At 26.7% G+C, this 14,919-nt stretch overlaps 1 protein-coding gene across 2 annotated transcripts; it reads left to right on the forward strand.

The window, feature by feature from the left end:
* Positions 1-4,271: 4,271 nt before the first annotated feature.
* LOC129974817 (myosin-11-like) lies at positions 4,272-10,254 on the forward strand. 2 transcript variants are annotated; one of them, XM_056087578.1, is made up of 2 exons: positions 4,272-4,318; positions 8,340-10,254. In XM_056087578.1, exon 2 carries the CDS (start codon positions 8,546-8,548, stop codon positions 10,205-10,207), a length of 1,662 nt encoding a protein of 553 aa, XP_055943553.1. In that variant the 5' UTR covers positions 4,272-4,318; positions 8,340-8,545; the 3' UTR covers positions 10,208-10,254. The 2 variants fall into 2 exon arrangements, with proteins under 2 accessions (XP_055943553.1, XP_055943552.1); XM_056087577.1 differs by lacking the exon at positions 4,272-4,318 and adding an exon at positions 4,322-4,357.
* Positions 10,255-14,919: the final 4,665 nt, after the last annotated feature.

Raw genomic sequence — 14,919 nt, forward strand, 5'->3', positions numbered from 1 at the left:
TAAAGATAATAAAATCAGAGTAGTGTTAGTGAAAACTAAAAATGGAGTTTTTAAACGTCCTATTACTAAAATTTGTATTTTACCCATCCCAAATGAGTAATTTGTGAGAAAATTTATCTTTGTGTTATGATCACAGGTTGTTTTTGAGTATTATACTTGTTACCTTTTGTGTGAATTCAACTGTGTATATTTGATAAATTGAGTATTTCTTGTTTTTGCAATGTTGTATACTGTTTATTGTATTAAGTGGTATGTGTTCATTTGTATTGTTGTTGTTTACTTTTAAGTTTTTGAATGTATCATTCAACCCGGGGGTGGATGTTCGGTGTTGTAAAATGATTGTATGGTGGCGCCCCCAAAGTGAAGTGAAAATAATTCTGTAACGCGAGAGTGGCTGTGTAGAGAGAGAGAGTGTGTGGAAAGCACGCGAATAAAATGGAGTTGTTCTAAAGTCTCTGCCATCTGATTTGTGTTGTGAATTACATTAAATGTGTGCGTAGAACTGGCGAAATAACAATATATATATATATATATTTGTGGTTATAAATGCATTTACATAATGTCTGTTAACTTTACCCATCAAGATGAATCTATATAGAAATATATATTAAAAATAAAATTATTTTCTCATGTACTTACTGTTTTAAATAAGATGTAATAAATGAATGCTGGTTCAATTCATTGGATACAATTGCCTCAGGGTTCAACCAAAGATCTGATGAATAATGATTTTTCAGCTTTGTCCTTTCAGTTACATAATCCAAACTGCATAGCAAATTCTTCATCAATAGTCTAAAAATAAAATTAGTATGATTATTCAAAATGATTCAGAATTAATATTCCAATTTGTATTTTTTTAAATAAAAGAATATTAGCAGTTTTTACATAACTCCTTAAAATATTGCTATTGTCTTATGTATAACATCAAGGAAAAATACCTGCAAATTTCTGTTTTTCAATTTAATATAGTAGCATTTTTTTAAAAACTTTTTGTGGATAAAAGAGTAATATATGTTTCTATTTCAATTGTGACTCATAGTTTAAAGAGCTTTAATTAAAGTGAAATAATTTATTGAAAGCAAACATTTACTTTCTTCTCAAAAAATTTCTTACTGTACAAGAATTAGATAACATATAAAGAGTAATTCAGTTGTGGTTCATGCAATGTAATCAGAATAATCAATCAGTTATTAGTTATATATTACCAGTTATAACTTCTAATTCTTCAGAGTATTGTGATATATATTAATATTACTTTATCCATTAAAATCATCACAGTTATATACAATTTATCCAACGGGTAATGTGCCTTAGAATACATTTTATTCTTCTTAAAGTTATAACATAACCTCTGATATAATTGCAAGAATTTCCAAGATAACTTATTCTTTTATACCAATCTATAAAAGTGCTATGATATTTTTAAATGGAAATTTTTTGAGAAGAAAGTAAATGTTTGCTTTCAATAAATTATTTTATTTTAATTAAAGCTCTTTAAACTATGAGTCACAACTGAAATAGAAACATATGTACAATAACATTGAGAATTGCAGAAATTTTGGAAGTACTTTTAATATTAATCAATAAAATTATTAAAAATTTATTTCAATTATAAAAAAAGATTTTAAATTTTAACTATAATAATTAACTTTTAATTTTTTCATTTGAAATTAATTTTCTTTATTATTGCTATTTTTTTATTTTCAAATTTTGCATCTGTGGAAGAGAAAAAAAAAGTACTGGAGAAATTCCTTCTATTTTTATCATCCATGGAGCCAGACTCTTCACAATTCCTTCTTTATTTCAAAAATGTGATAGAGAGGGATATGTTTTGTTATTGTGCCTGAGTTATGAGAGGAAATTAAAAAAAAAATTATAAAGATTAGTAGAAAATTCAGATTTTCCCGAAGAACATTTAATAAGTGGATCACAGGCCCAGTCACTTATTGAATGCTGTTATTTATATGGGATTTTATTATTTCCAAATACACACAAATAATTTTTTAAAAACTTTTCTTGACACTGAAGATAACTTTTATGAGAATAGAAATTCCATAAAAGATGGTAAATAAAATCAATCAAAAAAAATATTTCATAAAATTTGTTCTTCTTATTTTTTTATTTCCTTGGAAGGAAACATGATTTGCATCTTAATAAAAAAATGCAGTTATGATTTAATCCATCCACTACTTATATTATATCTCTGCATAACTTTAAGAGGATCAATACAGCACGCAAAATCAAACCAAAAAATATTTCATCACTTCACTATTACCATAGTAAGATTTGAATTCAAAATTGATTACCGGCATATAACAACTCATGTAAAGATGAAAAAAAATACTCACATCACATTTAGGGCGATTATCAAACACTTCACAAGAGGGAATATTTTTCACGTTATACTGAATACCGTTATTCTTATCGCTCCATATTCCACATAATTAATCAAGCCCACCTGAAAAATAAATTTTTAAATATGAAAATGGGTTTGGTGTTTATTTTTTAAACTCACAATGCTATTGAAATTCCCCCCCCCCCCAAAAAAAAACACCCCTAAATGTTACATTATGAAGCAAATTGTAAATAAAAATACAACACTTAGATTCATTTTAGGCAAACTATAAAACCTTATTTTTCAAATCATGCCTAAGAAATAATTTTTTATAACTATTTTTTATGACATACATTGCATAGTATAAATATAATCTATTGTGTAGATAAAGCAAAGATGATTTGTTGAATATCCCAGCTTCTTCTCTTTAATAATGCATGTTAATAAATAATTTTATATCTAAATAATATAATTAGTTCTCATATCAAAAATCTTTTTTTTTTTACATAAATTTAATATTAATTTTTTCTTCTTCTTTTCTGTGTAATATTATGCATATGCACTTTTTCTTTTAACACTTCTTTAGAAAATGTTTCATCTTGATTAAATACAGATTCTTCCATCATTAACATTCAATATTATGTCAATTTCTTTATTCTGAATTTTCATATAAATGATTAATGTGAATAAACAGAAGAAATTCAAGTACTTGAAAACTTAAAACATGTTGAAATCCATTGCAATAAAATTAAAGACATATTTCCAACTACAAATTTTTTTCTACCACTTATGCATGTGATATTAAACAAAAATTTTTATAAGCAATTCATGCAAATGTCCTAACATACAATGAAATTTTATGTTTCAGCTTTAAGTATAAACTTATATTTTTTCATAAATATTCATTTTAAATGAAAATTTTGAAATCAGACTGAGCTCTTTCTTTAGCTGAACATGTATAGAAATGCTAATTATGCATTTACCAGCAATAAAGTTTTCTGTAATTATCACTTATTGAGAACTGAAGTTGTCACTGATAAAAAAAATAAGAAAGAATATAGAACACTGGCTGCTGCTTGAAGTAATCAGTTAGGGCCCAAGCCAAAGGAATCATTACATCTGAATAATGGCTGTAACCAAACTGCCTTAAAAAAAGATATCTTAATTAGATTTAGGCAATGATGATGATGAATACAACATTTCAAATTCCTTTGAAGCTGCAAATTTAACCACTTTGTAAGGAATTATATTAATATATAATAAAATATCAGAAATTACGCAAACGAAGAAAATGAGCCGATTTTCTTACTCTCGGCCGTTTCGGAATATTAAATTATTCAATTTGAACAAGCGGGGGATTTCAAGGATGTAAGCATTTATAAATTTTAAATGTGTATTCCTTGACCTTTCAACCTTTTTTAACAATATTACAATTATCACTTAAATAATTTAGACAGATGCATGCTAAATTCACAATAATTCAAAACTACCGAAAGAACTAATTTATTAACTATATAACAGACTCTATCTAAAAGTTTATCCGCAACTTTATTTCTAGTTTCTGGATGTCATAAGTCTTCATTATGACAATTTTTCGAATTTTTACAATAACACTGTAAGAAAATGTGGGTATTCATCTTTCAATAAATCACAAAATCTACGAGAATAATTAAATGGTCCCGCTTTCGAAATATTATTGTTGTTAAACAAGTGAAATGTGATGATGCCACTTAACAAATAAACGCTATAAATAAAATAAAATAAATGGAGCATTGATTTTTTTAGCAATAAAATAAATGGAGCATTGATTTTTTTAGCATTATCAGTATAAAATTATCTATTTGTTTTTCACCAGTTATAAACGGAAAGCAAATTTAAACTGATTTTGATGTTATGGCTAATTCATCTGTAAATTAAAAATGAATATTTCTTAATAATCTGTCCAAGCTGCAACCTCATACATAGCAATCAACCAAGTCATATGTAAGAAAAGCAATTTTATTGTTTATTTACTATCCATTGGTATGTTTAGCTCTTTTGCTCTCAATTAATCTCAAACAGCCTCATGATCATCATTTTTGTTGTTTTTTTAGATGCTATTTTCTTTTGTACTAATGTTTATTTTTTATATTTAAAGATTCTAACTATATAAAGTGGTGAATTCAATTTTGTTATATTAACTGAAAAATAAATTGATGAAATGGGTTTTATTTATTTATTTCATATTTTTAATTTGAATATGAAACTTTTAAAAAAAAATTAAGTATGTTATTAATGCTCGGTTCTTGTCACAAATGAATGCTTTTATATTTAAGAAAAAAGATGATTTTCATTGTGTATATATTAATCTAATAGAAATTTGTTTTAAGTCACATTAAGTGAAATTTGATATAATAGAATTTGAGTTTATGACAAAATTTTTTTATAACAGACTGAGATGCTTTTTAGGTGGTTTTTCATAAAAATTTATACAAAACTAGTTTTTGACAGTAATTAATCAATATCTGAAGTTCAAACTTCTATCAATTAGCTATGAATCGGACTTATGACAGATGTTATTTTTACCATGTTGCTGAAAGGAGGAAGCTCTTTATCTTTAAAATCTGTGCTCTTAATATTTAAAAAGTTCATATTCTGATCCATGAAATAAATACACAAACGGCAAAAGAATTTTTAGTAGGAATTTTATTTGTTAATTTATTTTTGTCAAAAAGTATTATTTCCTAATATTTATGAAATTAACAAACATATTTTAACTTAAAGTTTCAATAACTTGAAACATTGACAAAATAAATTAAAAAGATCTGTATTATAAGGAAGAATATAGTGCAATGGGTGATTGGTATAATAGAACAACCCCTTATTTATTTTATTTCTATATTGGAATGTTTCATATTTTAAGACATAGATGGCAGTCTTCAAGGGATGAAATAAATTTTAAATTATATGCTTTATTGGCAATTTTGTATTTTTATTCTTGATTCATAGATAGTGATAAATATTTTCAATGAAACCTATTTTCTTATCTTCATTAAAGAATTGTGACTGACTTTAAGTGATGCAAGAAATTTTTAGTGTATTTTTTACTAACTTTAACATTTGTTAATCTTACATTGTATGTATGATCTGAAGCCATGAATAAACAAATACTAACTCGTCTGATTTTTGTGTTATTTAAGAATTTACTGCATTAATATATTTTTGAAAATTTATTTGGGATTCAAAGCATTTATTGCTGTAGTCCATTGTATCCTAGCTTTATCATATATGGTTCATTCTGTCAACTTAAAAATATATTTTAAAAGAGTGTATAGAATTACTGGTGTAGAAGTTTGTGTAATATGAAATTAATTATTAGATAATATCTATGCAATTTTTTTCAATTGCAAAAATGAGTGCCTATAGAGTGAAATTTATAGAATTGTTCCATTGTACATCATCTTCTTCTTCTTCTTTTTTTTTTTTTTTTTTTTTGAAATTAGACTATGTATTAATATAAGAAGGACTAAAATTTTATATTAGTTTGCTGAACCAATAAAAATTAAAGATAGTTATATGATAGAAAAATGTATTATTTAAAATAAAGGATAATTACTGTAGAAGATATTTAAAGTGGCAGAACTAGGCAATTGCTTGAGAGTGAGCCACAAGCATGTTGATTCAAAAACTTTATTTTTCTTGTTTCCAAATAAATAAATTTGTAAAAAGTACAGATTTTATGAGTGATAAAACATTAAGGTAATGTTAACATTTTATCAAGTGTAAGTGATCAGGTTCTTATATATTTCATAACGAAAAGATATATTAATACTTCATTAATAGAATGTTTACAAAATCAAACACCTACAGGAATATTGTATATGAATGTGGATGCTGGAATAATAGATAAATTATCCCGGCATTGCAGCATATGGATTGATAATAAATAAATAAAAACAAATACATATTCTTTAAGTTAATTAAATGAAAAATACATTTACCTAAAATAAATTAACTTGTTAAAAAATATTGTGAAATTAAGTTGACCATTTTATTAAAAGAAGGACCTCATAATGTGCACTGCATAAGGTCACAAAATACCTAATGTCCACTAGATATGCACATAGCTGTTATGCACTGTAGCATATGGATAGCTGTTTTCTCATATACAAAGTATTGAGAAAGTATTATAAATATAATTGTGGCTGATGGTTAAATTTTAAAAATATTCAAATTGAAGTGAGATCTTAATGCTCAGCTAAATAATCTAATTAAAAAAATGTCATTTGTTTCAAATGAGAACATAGTGCATGCTAAATAACATGCTCTATGTTCTAATTTGCAAGGAATATTTAGTGACTTTGAATTTCAAGTCAAGGATCCTTCAATATTACAACTGAAATTCTATACAGACCATCACCACTTAAGCACAAATTTGGAAGATACTACTTTAAAAAACAATGGTATTGTAGCTATAAAATACAGAATGTTTCCCTTTTATTGTGGAATTTATTTTCAGATACCTAAACATTTTTTTTATATAAAAGAATTCCTTTTACTTTAAAAGGATTTGTTGGTGGAAAAATTGTAGGTATAAAATAGAAGCTATTTTTAGAGAATTGGATTTGTGAAATATTTAAATAATAGATTAATATGAATATATTCATTGATTTATTTAAAGAACTTTAATATCAGTAATATTAGGTTTATTTATAGTTATATTACAGTACTACTGCTTATAAATTTTTTTTCCTTATACAAGAGTTAATGAAATTTATGCTTAATATATACAATATATATGATAAATTGGTGCTTATACATAATTGCCTGTGATTATTTATACTTATTCATAAGCTTAGTGGGGATTATAAATAATCACCACTATAGTCATCGAATTAATCCCATTTATCATAATATATATACTGATTTTGTTGAGATTAAGAGGTATTTTAAAAGAAAGTAGCTTTATAATCTTATGGTACTAATAGATATTAGTATTTAATATGTATTTTGTTTAGATTATTTCTTCTGGCTTTTATTTTTGGCTGTTAAAAGTTTGGATAAAATCTTATTAAATCGAATACTATTTCTAAATAATAATTTATTTTGCAGTTATCTTTTATGGATTGATTTTAGATATTACACTTATCTTTTGTTCAGTTCTGTTGAAAAATAGTTTTTGTATTTTTATAATATATTTGCCATTTTAAGTAATTGTTCGATTTACTTTTTTTCCATCCTAAAACTGCATTTTGCGTTGTTATATTTCATTATATTATGCAATTTCACAAAAATCTAATATCTAATATTCGACTTTGAAAATTTCTGATGTTGTTTGGAATTCAAATTGAAATTTTAGGTTTTTTAAAACTTATATCTTCATACATTACCATTATACTTGTGCAATGTGAGAAATTATAAAATTGTAAGTGATTTTATATCATTTGGCTTGTATTTAGGAATGAAAAATTACATGATTTTAGTAGATATGAAACAAGTGTAATTGAATTCTACTATAAATGATTGCTTAGATTTATTGTATAATATTCTAAATGATGATACTTATTGCTCAATTGAATAATTAATTAATGCTTGGTTTAACACTTTGACTACTGCATGACTTGCCTATGATTCATACCTATTGTGTACTTGCACCAAACCATTTATGAAATTACATAAGAAGGAGTTATCTGGTTAAATATATTATCTGATTATCAGGCATGAGTCATGGCAATAACTTATGTAAGATTTCTTAAAATCTCATAAAATCATTTACACTTAAAAACAACTGAATTCATTTTCAACCAATCAGTTAGTTTTTCTGTTGTTTGTTTATTATTTTATAGTTAAACTTGTTGTAGCTGAAATAGATTTATGTGGCAAAAATGAATCTTTGAGTAATTCATAACTTTGATAAACAATTATTTATATTAAAATTTACTTTTTACCTTACATTAAGTATTTATCATTTTATATTATTGTCACTTATGCTTATATTATTACATATTTATGTCTTTTTTTTCAGCTTGCATTTTGATACATTTCATTGCAATATAGAACGCTGATCTGAAAATGATGTACTTTATTTCCTCTTGCCATACAGAGCAATTCCTTGTTGAATACTCGATCCTCAAAAGATTTCATCTTTAGTGCTTTTTGTCATCATTATAAACGAAAAATCCCTTTATTTTCCTATATTATGTAAAAGTTCTTCCACTTCTAGTCAATACAATGAATCCTGCATCTCAAGAATACTTCCGCACATATGAAACACTAGTGGAAGAAATGAATTCTTTCAAAACTCAACAAACCGAACTAAGGTTTCAAGTTTCGAAGCTTTTTGAAGAAAATAAAAGGCTTACCAATGAGCTTAAGGAAAATATTATTTTACGAGAACAGCAAATCTCTGAAACTAGCTTTGGTGATTTGGAGAGAAAATTGCAAGCAGCTGTTGCTTCAAAAAATGCTGCTCTTGAAATGTGGCAGGAAGCACTCAAACAGCTTGAAAAGCAAGAAGAGCAGTTGATCGGCAAAAAAAGTTTAGTGGAAAGTGAGAGAGGCGAAAGCGAAAAGCTGATCCAACAGATCAAAGAAGAATACATAAAAGGTTTAAATATTTTGTCAGTGGAAGTGACGAACTATAGGAATGAATTGGCTAAAGTAAATGAAGAGTTACTATCGAAGACCGTGGAATATGATAACTGTAAAGACGAGCTGAAGCAGCTAAGGGATGAAGTGACTCAAAATAGAACTATCATTTCAGATTTGTCTTCCCAAAAATCAGAAATGCTGGAGACAATTACTTCTTTGCGAACTCTTTTGTCAGAAACAGAGAAATTTTTGTCTTCCACCAAAGAAGAAATGTCTGTTGTCAAAACCGAAAATGCAGAACTATCTTCTCAAGTTGCCGATTTGAAGGAACAGAATAAAAAATTAAGGAATGAAATTATTGTTGTAGAAAAAGATGCCAAAGAAAGTTTACTGACAGCCCAAGAAGCTATTTTAAAGAAAAAAGAAATGGCTTACAGGGAAGAACAGTTCATGAAAGAAATCGAACATCTTAAACAGACAATGGACATTGAGGCCGAGAAGGTAGCATTTAAGTATAAAGCGGAATTAAAAGAAATTCAGAAACAATCCAATGAAAAAATCAACAGCTTAATGGAGGAAATTCAGGCCTTGCATCAAGAAAACAGTGATAAACAGAGTTTATTTGAGAAAGCCTCTCGAGAAAAGCAAGCATTAGAATCGAAACTGGAACTTTTGTATTCTGAGAATTCATCTGGCTTGCCAAGTAGTGCCTTTGATGATTTATGCAAACGTCTTACGGTTGCAGAAAGATCTCGGGATGAAAATGAATTCAAAGTGAAATCGCTTCAGATTGAACTAGCAGAACTAAGAGCTGCAAAAGAGCAAGAAATACATTGCTTACAAGAGGAATATGCAACATCCAAAAGTAGATTGCAAAAATTATTAGAAGACTTCAACCAGTCATCATTAGATCGAATTAAACTCAACGATGAGGTGACAAAACTTAAGAAAAAGTGCTCTGATTTAGAAAAAGAGTTGAAAAAGACGAAAACTGCAACTGCAGCTGAAGTTTTTCGATTAAGAGAAGAATCACAGCAAAAACAAGATGCATTGAATAAACAATTGCACTCCTCTGAGGAGCATTATAAAAATGTGTGTAGTGAGCTGCAACAGCTATTGAATTCGGAATTCAAAATAAGCAGCAAGTGGAAAGAAGAAGTTGACGATTTAATCGTTAAATCAGAAACTAAAATCAAGGAACTTTGCCAAACCATCGCCAATCTTCAAGATCAGAATAAGGAATTGATGAATGCTCTTGGTCAAAGGGATTCATATTTGCCTAATTTGACTGCTTTTACATAACATACTTTTCACTTGCATTATTTTCTTAATAAAAATATTTATTTTTATATTTCAGTACTTTTTTTTTCTTTCTTCTGTTTTAATAGATGTATTACAAATATTTTTTGATGGTTTTATACGGATGATTACAAATTAATGTAAATCGAAAATACATTTAGGTAAAATAAATTTTAATTCACTTAATCTATTTTGGAGATAAATTTATGAATGCAATTTTATTACTTAATTATTCAGTATCTGTGGAACTATGCATCGCGATCAATCTGCACATGCCACAATATTTAGTGATGCAAATATGAATTATCATACAGTAAAAATGACAGCTATCTCGCAATTGCTGTTCACATGAGTTGGAAACTGATGTAAATACTAGATTTAGAAGATAAGTATCCCCCCCCCCCCCAAAAAAAAAAACAGTACGGTATACTAATTTTATATTTCATGGTAATGTATTACGCTTCATTATAAAAATATATGTTTTTAAAATGCATTATTTTTGTTCTTATTTTCAAAAATGGAACTGTTATTTATGTACTTATTTATTTTTGAGGGGAGATAATTTGTTATAAAAAGCAGTTACAAATTTTAAAAAAAATATATCTCAATTTATCCTTTATTATTATTCTCGGAACAAATTGTTGTGTGCCATTTTAAAATGTTATGTTTTTGAAATAAATTTATTTTATTTACCGAATTATAAATTTACCTCATTTCAATGTTATTAACAAAATTATCTGATTAACAAAAAATATATCAAAATGTATTTGAAGTAATTAAAAATGAAAAACGTTTCTCTGTTATTCATTTTTATTCATTTCATATTACTAGAAAATTATGTTTATAACAGTAGCTAATAATAATTTCAAAAATTGTTTCTCAAATCTAGCAAGAGTCTATTTTACTATTCTGTTCGTTTACTAATTTCTTCTATAAAATTAGGCATTTAAAAAAGGTAAACAAGGCCGTTTCTCAAATTTTACATATAGACAATTTTATGTGACTAAAAAAAATAATCATATTTTGTTTTTGATATTCTTATGAAGGATCGGTCATGTGAGAATAGCGGACCGCAAGTTATTTGGATATGTATAATAGCGAAGGAGGGCGATCCAGTATTGTTCTGAGCCTAGCATCTATTCAGCTTGCATAAAATAATTTTTGAAAAATTTAACACATATTATGAATGAGCCAAAAACATTTTTTTTTTTTTTTTACTACTCAAATTCAAAATTATCTTTTTCTTGGTTTGAAAAGATTTGGATTTCTTCATAGTTGATTACTGAATTCAAAACGTTTTAGCTTCAATAAAAAATTGTAAATGGAGGGGAAAAAAAAAGGAAGGGATAATGCATAGAAAGACTTTTTATCACAAATTAAAAAGCACCACATTATATAGTTGATACCCAAATTTTGATTTTGAAAAATGAAATAAGAATATGAAATAATGAGATTTATTTTGGCTGACAGGTTGTAAATCGAAGTCGGAGAAATTCATAAGTGCGAAGCAGACGTAATTTGGAATTTATATTTTTCAGCGTTTGTTGAAATAATCAATAGAAATGCATATATGAAAACTACATACATGAAAACTTCATTCGATCAGTGTATGAATAATTACTGTGCATAATATGAAAAATATGTCATTTATTCTTCATTGTATGTATTTTTTATGTATTTTTGAAATTTATTTATAATACATTACTGTATGTATGATAAACAAAAATACAATCTGAAATTAAATTTTATTACTAAGAATGAAATTTAATTTTTGTGATAATAAGTTCAAGAGAAGATGAAATAAGATCAATTCGTTGTAACATGACAAGCGTAACTGCTATTTAATATTTAACCACGGCTTGCCTTACACTGTTTAATGATGTCAGGAGATTTTTTTCCTGTAAGATGCTCCAAGCAATTCAAAAATTTGGCATACCACATTTTGCACGCATTAACTCTTCTCATTGTCCGCCTTGACTGTAAGAGCAACAGTTGATTCCATTTCATAAAAATCATTTTTAAAAAAATTTCTTGGAATAAAATTAACCATTTTTTACTTAAAAAATTATCAACAAAACACCGTAACAGGTCTTAAACTCAAATTTAGAAAAAAATATTATTTAACTCATCCGTTACGGCGACCCTATTCTTTGCAATGACAAATTTATTTATTAGTACTTTTTAATCTAGAAATTTCTTTTAAACTGGCCGATATATAGAGTGTCCTCTCTGATTTCGACTCACTAGCTAATTCCTAAAGCACTAGAGATAGACACACTTCCAGTTGGAAAAATACTTTAAATGGAGTAATGAAGTACTTTTTATATTATTCGATTCAATAAATATATCGATAAAGAATTACGCATTGTAGACTTTTATGTAGTCTTTCTGTACAACTAGGCATATTTAACAAAATTATCTTTGCAAGCTATTTTAAACAAACATTTCTATTTTTCTGTTACCAAAGCAGATTGAATTATCAAGCTTTCATATCGGGGAAGCTCAATATAAATTTTTCCAAAATTATATCTTGTGAAGCATTTTAATAACTAGAATCGTTTTAAGAAATCAATCGGATTATTCTATACATATCTATGTATATATAAGGAGTATAAAAATTGGAACCTAAGTACATATTATACAGATAAATGAAGAAAATTAAAAAATGTAACGGTGTACTACGATCAAAGCGATTATAATAAAACTTTAGAAGCATTATCAATCAAAATATTTTGCATTAAAACTTGAACAAATTAAAAACGACAGAAAAAATACAAAGTCATTCTCACTTAATAACAGTCATTTATGTAACTGAAGAAAATCATCCTCCGTTAACAGCAGTTAATAAGTTAACTGATAAAAATTTAGTCTTCAATTTTAAATACAACTTTAAGCCTTTCTAGAATCATGGGAAATATGCTTCCCACCGAATTCATCAATCTTTGTATGAAGTTATGTAGGTTGGTACAAGTTCAGACAAATTTTTCAGTAAGACATATACTTAGCTGCTTCTATTCCTAGTCTCGCACAAAATGGTGTGTCTTGATTTGTTATTTTATTATTAATTAACTAAATTAATTAATTATTCAAATTAAATTTATCTAATAAACTGAATGAGTCACTTTTCTTAAATCCATCTTTGTACTAAACCTATTTTAATATATCGACTAGAAAAAATTGGCCTTATAAAAGGTTAAAACGATAAAATTAAAAAAAGAAATAAAAACTAGATATTCGTAAATAATTCTACATGAAATTTAAAATGAACAATATGTATGTATATGTATGTACAATACACAATATGTGTATATATACAACATGTATGTTTATGTATGAAAACAATATGTATAATTGAATAAAATATTTAGGAATCGATGGAAAATTTGAGATACATCGCATATCTAGATGACAATGACGTTAAGTTTCTGATGTTTATAAATCTTCTTACTAAATAATGCACTAAAATAATCTGTCGTATTTCACCTGGAGAACAGAATGGATCGTTCGTTGAAGTTCAGTTCACTGTCATGAAGTTTGTTGCTTCTGTACTTGAACCTGCTTCGTCCGAAAGGAGCAGGTCAAAGACGGAAGCTGTCCAAATAGAACAATCCCCCGACTTCTGTATGCCTTAAGCGGATTAAAATGCCAGGGGGTTGTAAGAAGGTCAGTGAGTAAAGCGGACTAGAAAAAAGAAGCCATATTTCATGGTAACATTTTTTTGACAGATTGTTAAAGCTGGCGATCTCCGTGGTTGATAATGAAAGTCACGTGACCTAAAATGAATAATTTGTGTATGCGATTAATTCATAAGTCATTCCAGATGCATTTCAATGACAAATAGATGTGGAGGAAGATCATTTTGCTGCGTTCAAGATCTTTTTCTTAATTTTTTTTCTCCAAAATTTAAAATATATTGTCTAAATGATTTTTTAAATACATTTATCAATCTGCATTATTATAGTTATTGAAAATTAAGATAGTTATTTTAAAAAATTGTTTACACTCTGAGAGGCATGTAATTCCATTTCTTTTTAGTATTCGAATTAGAAAATTAACTTTTAAAATGAAAGAAGCGAACTTTTCGTCCATTTAATGATATCCCCATAGTTTTAAGAATATTTATTTCTCAAATGCTTAAGAAAATAGGGACTAAAATTTGAATGATCTGATTCTGAATTATCTTCTCATTTTAAAAACCGAAAAGTCAGGTTCATTACTCAGAAAGTTACATATATTCTTGAAGATATTCAATTCGTACTTACTGATACTTGATAGATACTATGGAATAATAGATCCTGATTTTTGATACGTACTTTGAAATAAATTGTTAATAAACATCAAAGTTATTGATGTAAGCAATTATTAAAGTGACAGGTATTTTTCCGCTTCTGCTTTACAATTTTAACTATTATCCTGCCTTTAACTTAAATCATTATTTGCAATGCAGATTTCAGAGAAGCAAGCGATATATTCTAGATTTTAGGAAGTATTGATAAATACAAAAAAATACTAATACGAAGAAAAATGCTAAATTTTATACTGTTTTGGTTCACAAAATTAGGTGATCTTGTTAAAAGGCTAAAAACAGCAAAGTATACCCCTTTTTTTAAATTAATTTTAGAGGAGCTGACAGAAAATAAAAGAAATGCATAATAATAATAATAAACGGTAAGACGTAAGGCTTCTTAAATAATATGAATTATAATGTTTATCAA

Source organism: Argiope bruennichi, chromosome 7, assembly GCF_947563725.1.
Source record: "Argiope bruennichi chromosome 7, qqArgBrue1.1, whole genome shotgun sequence".
In the NCBI taxonomy this organism is placed as follows: Eukaryota; Metazoa; Arthropoda; class Arachnida; order Araneae; family Araneidae; genus Argiope; species Argiope bruennichi.

Coding starts and splice junctions, on each gene's coding strand:
- LOC129974817 (XM_056087578.1), top strand. CDS start 8,546: ATGAATCCTGCATCTCAAGAATACTTCCGCACATATGAAACACTAGTG.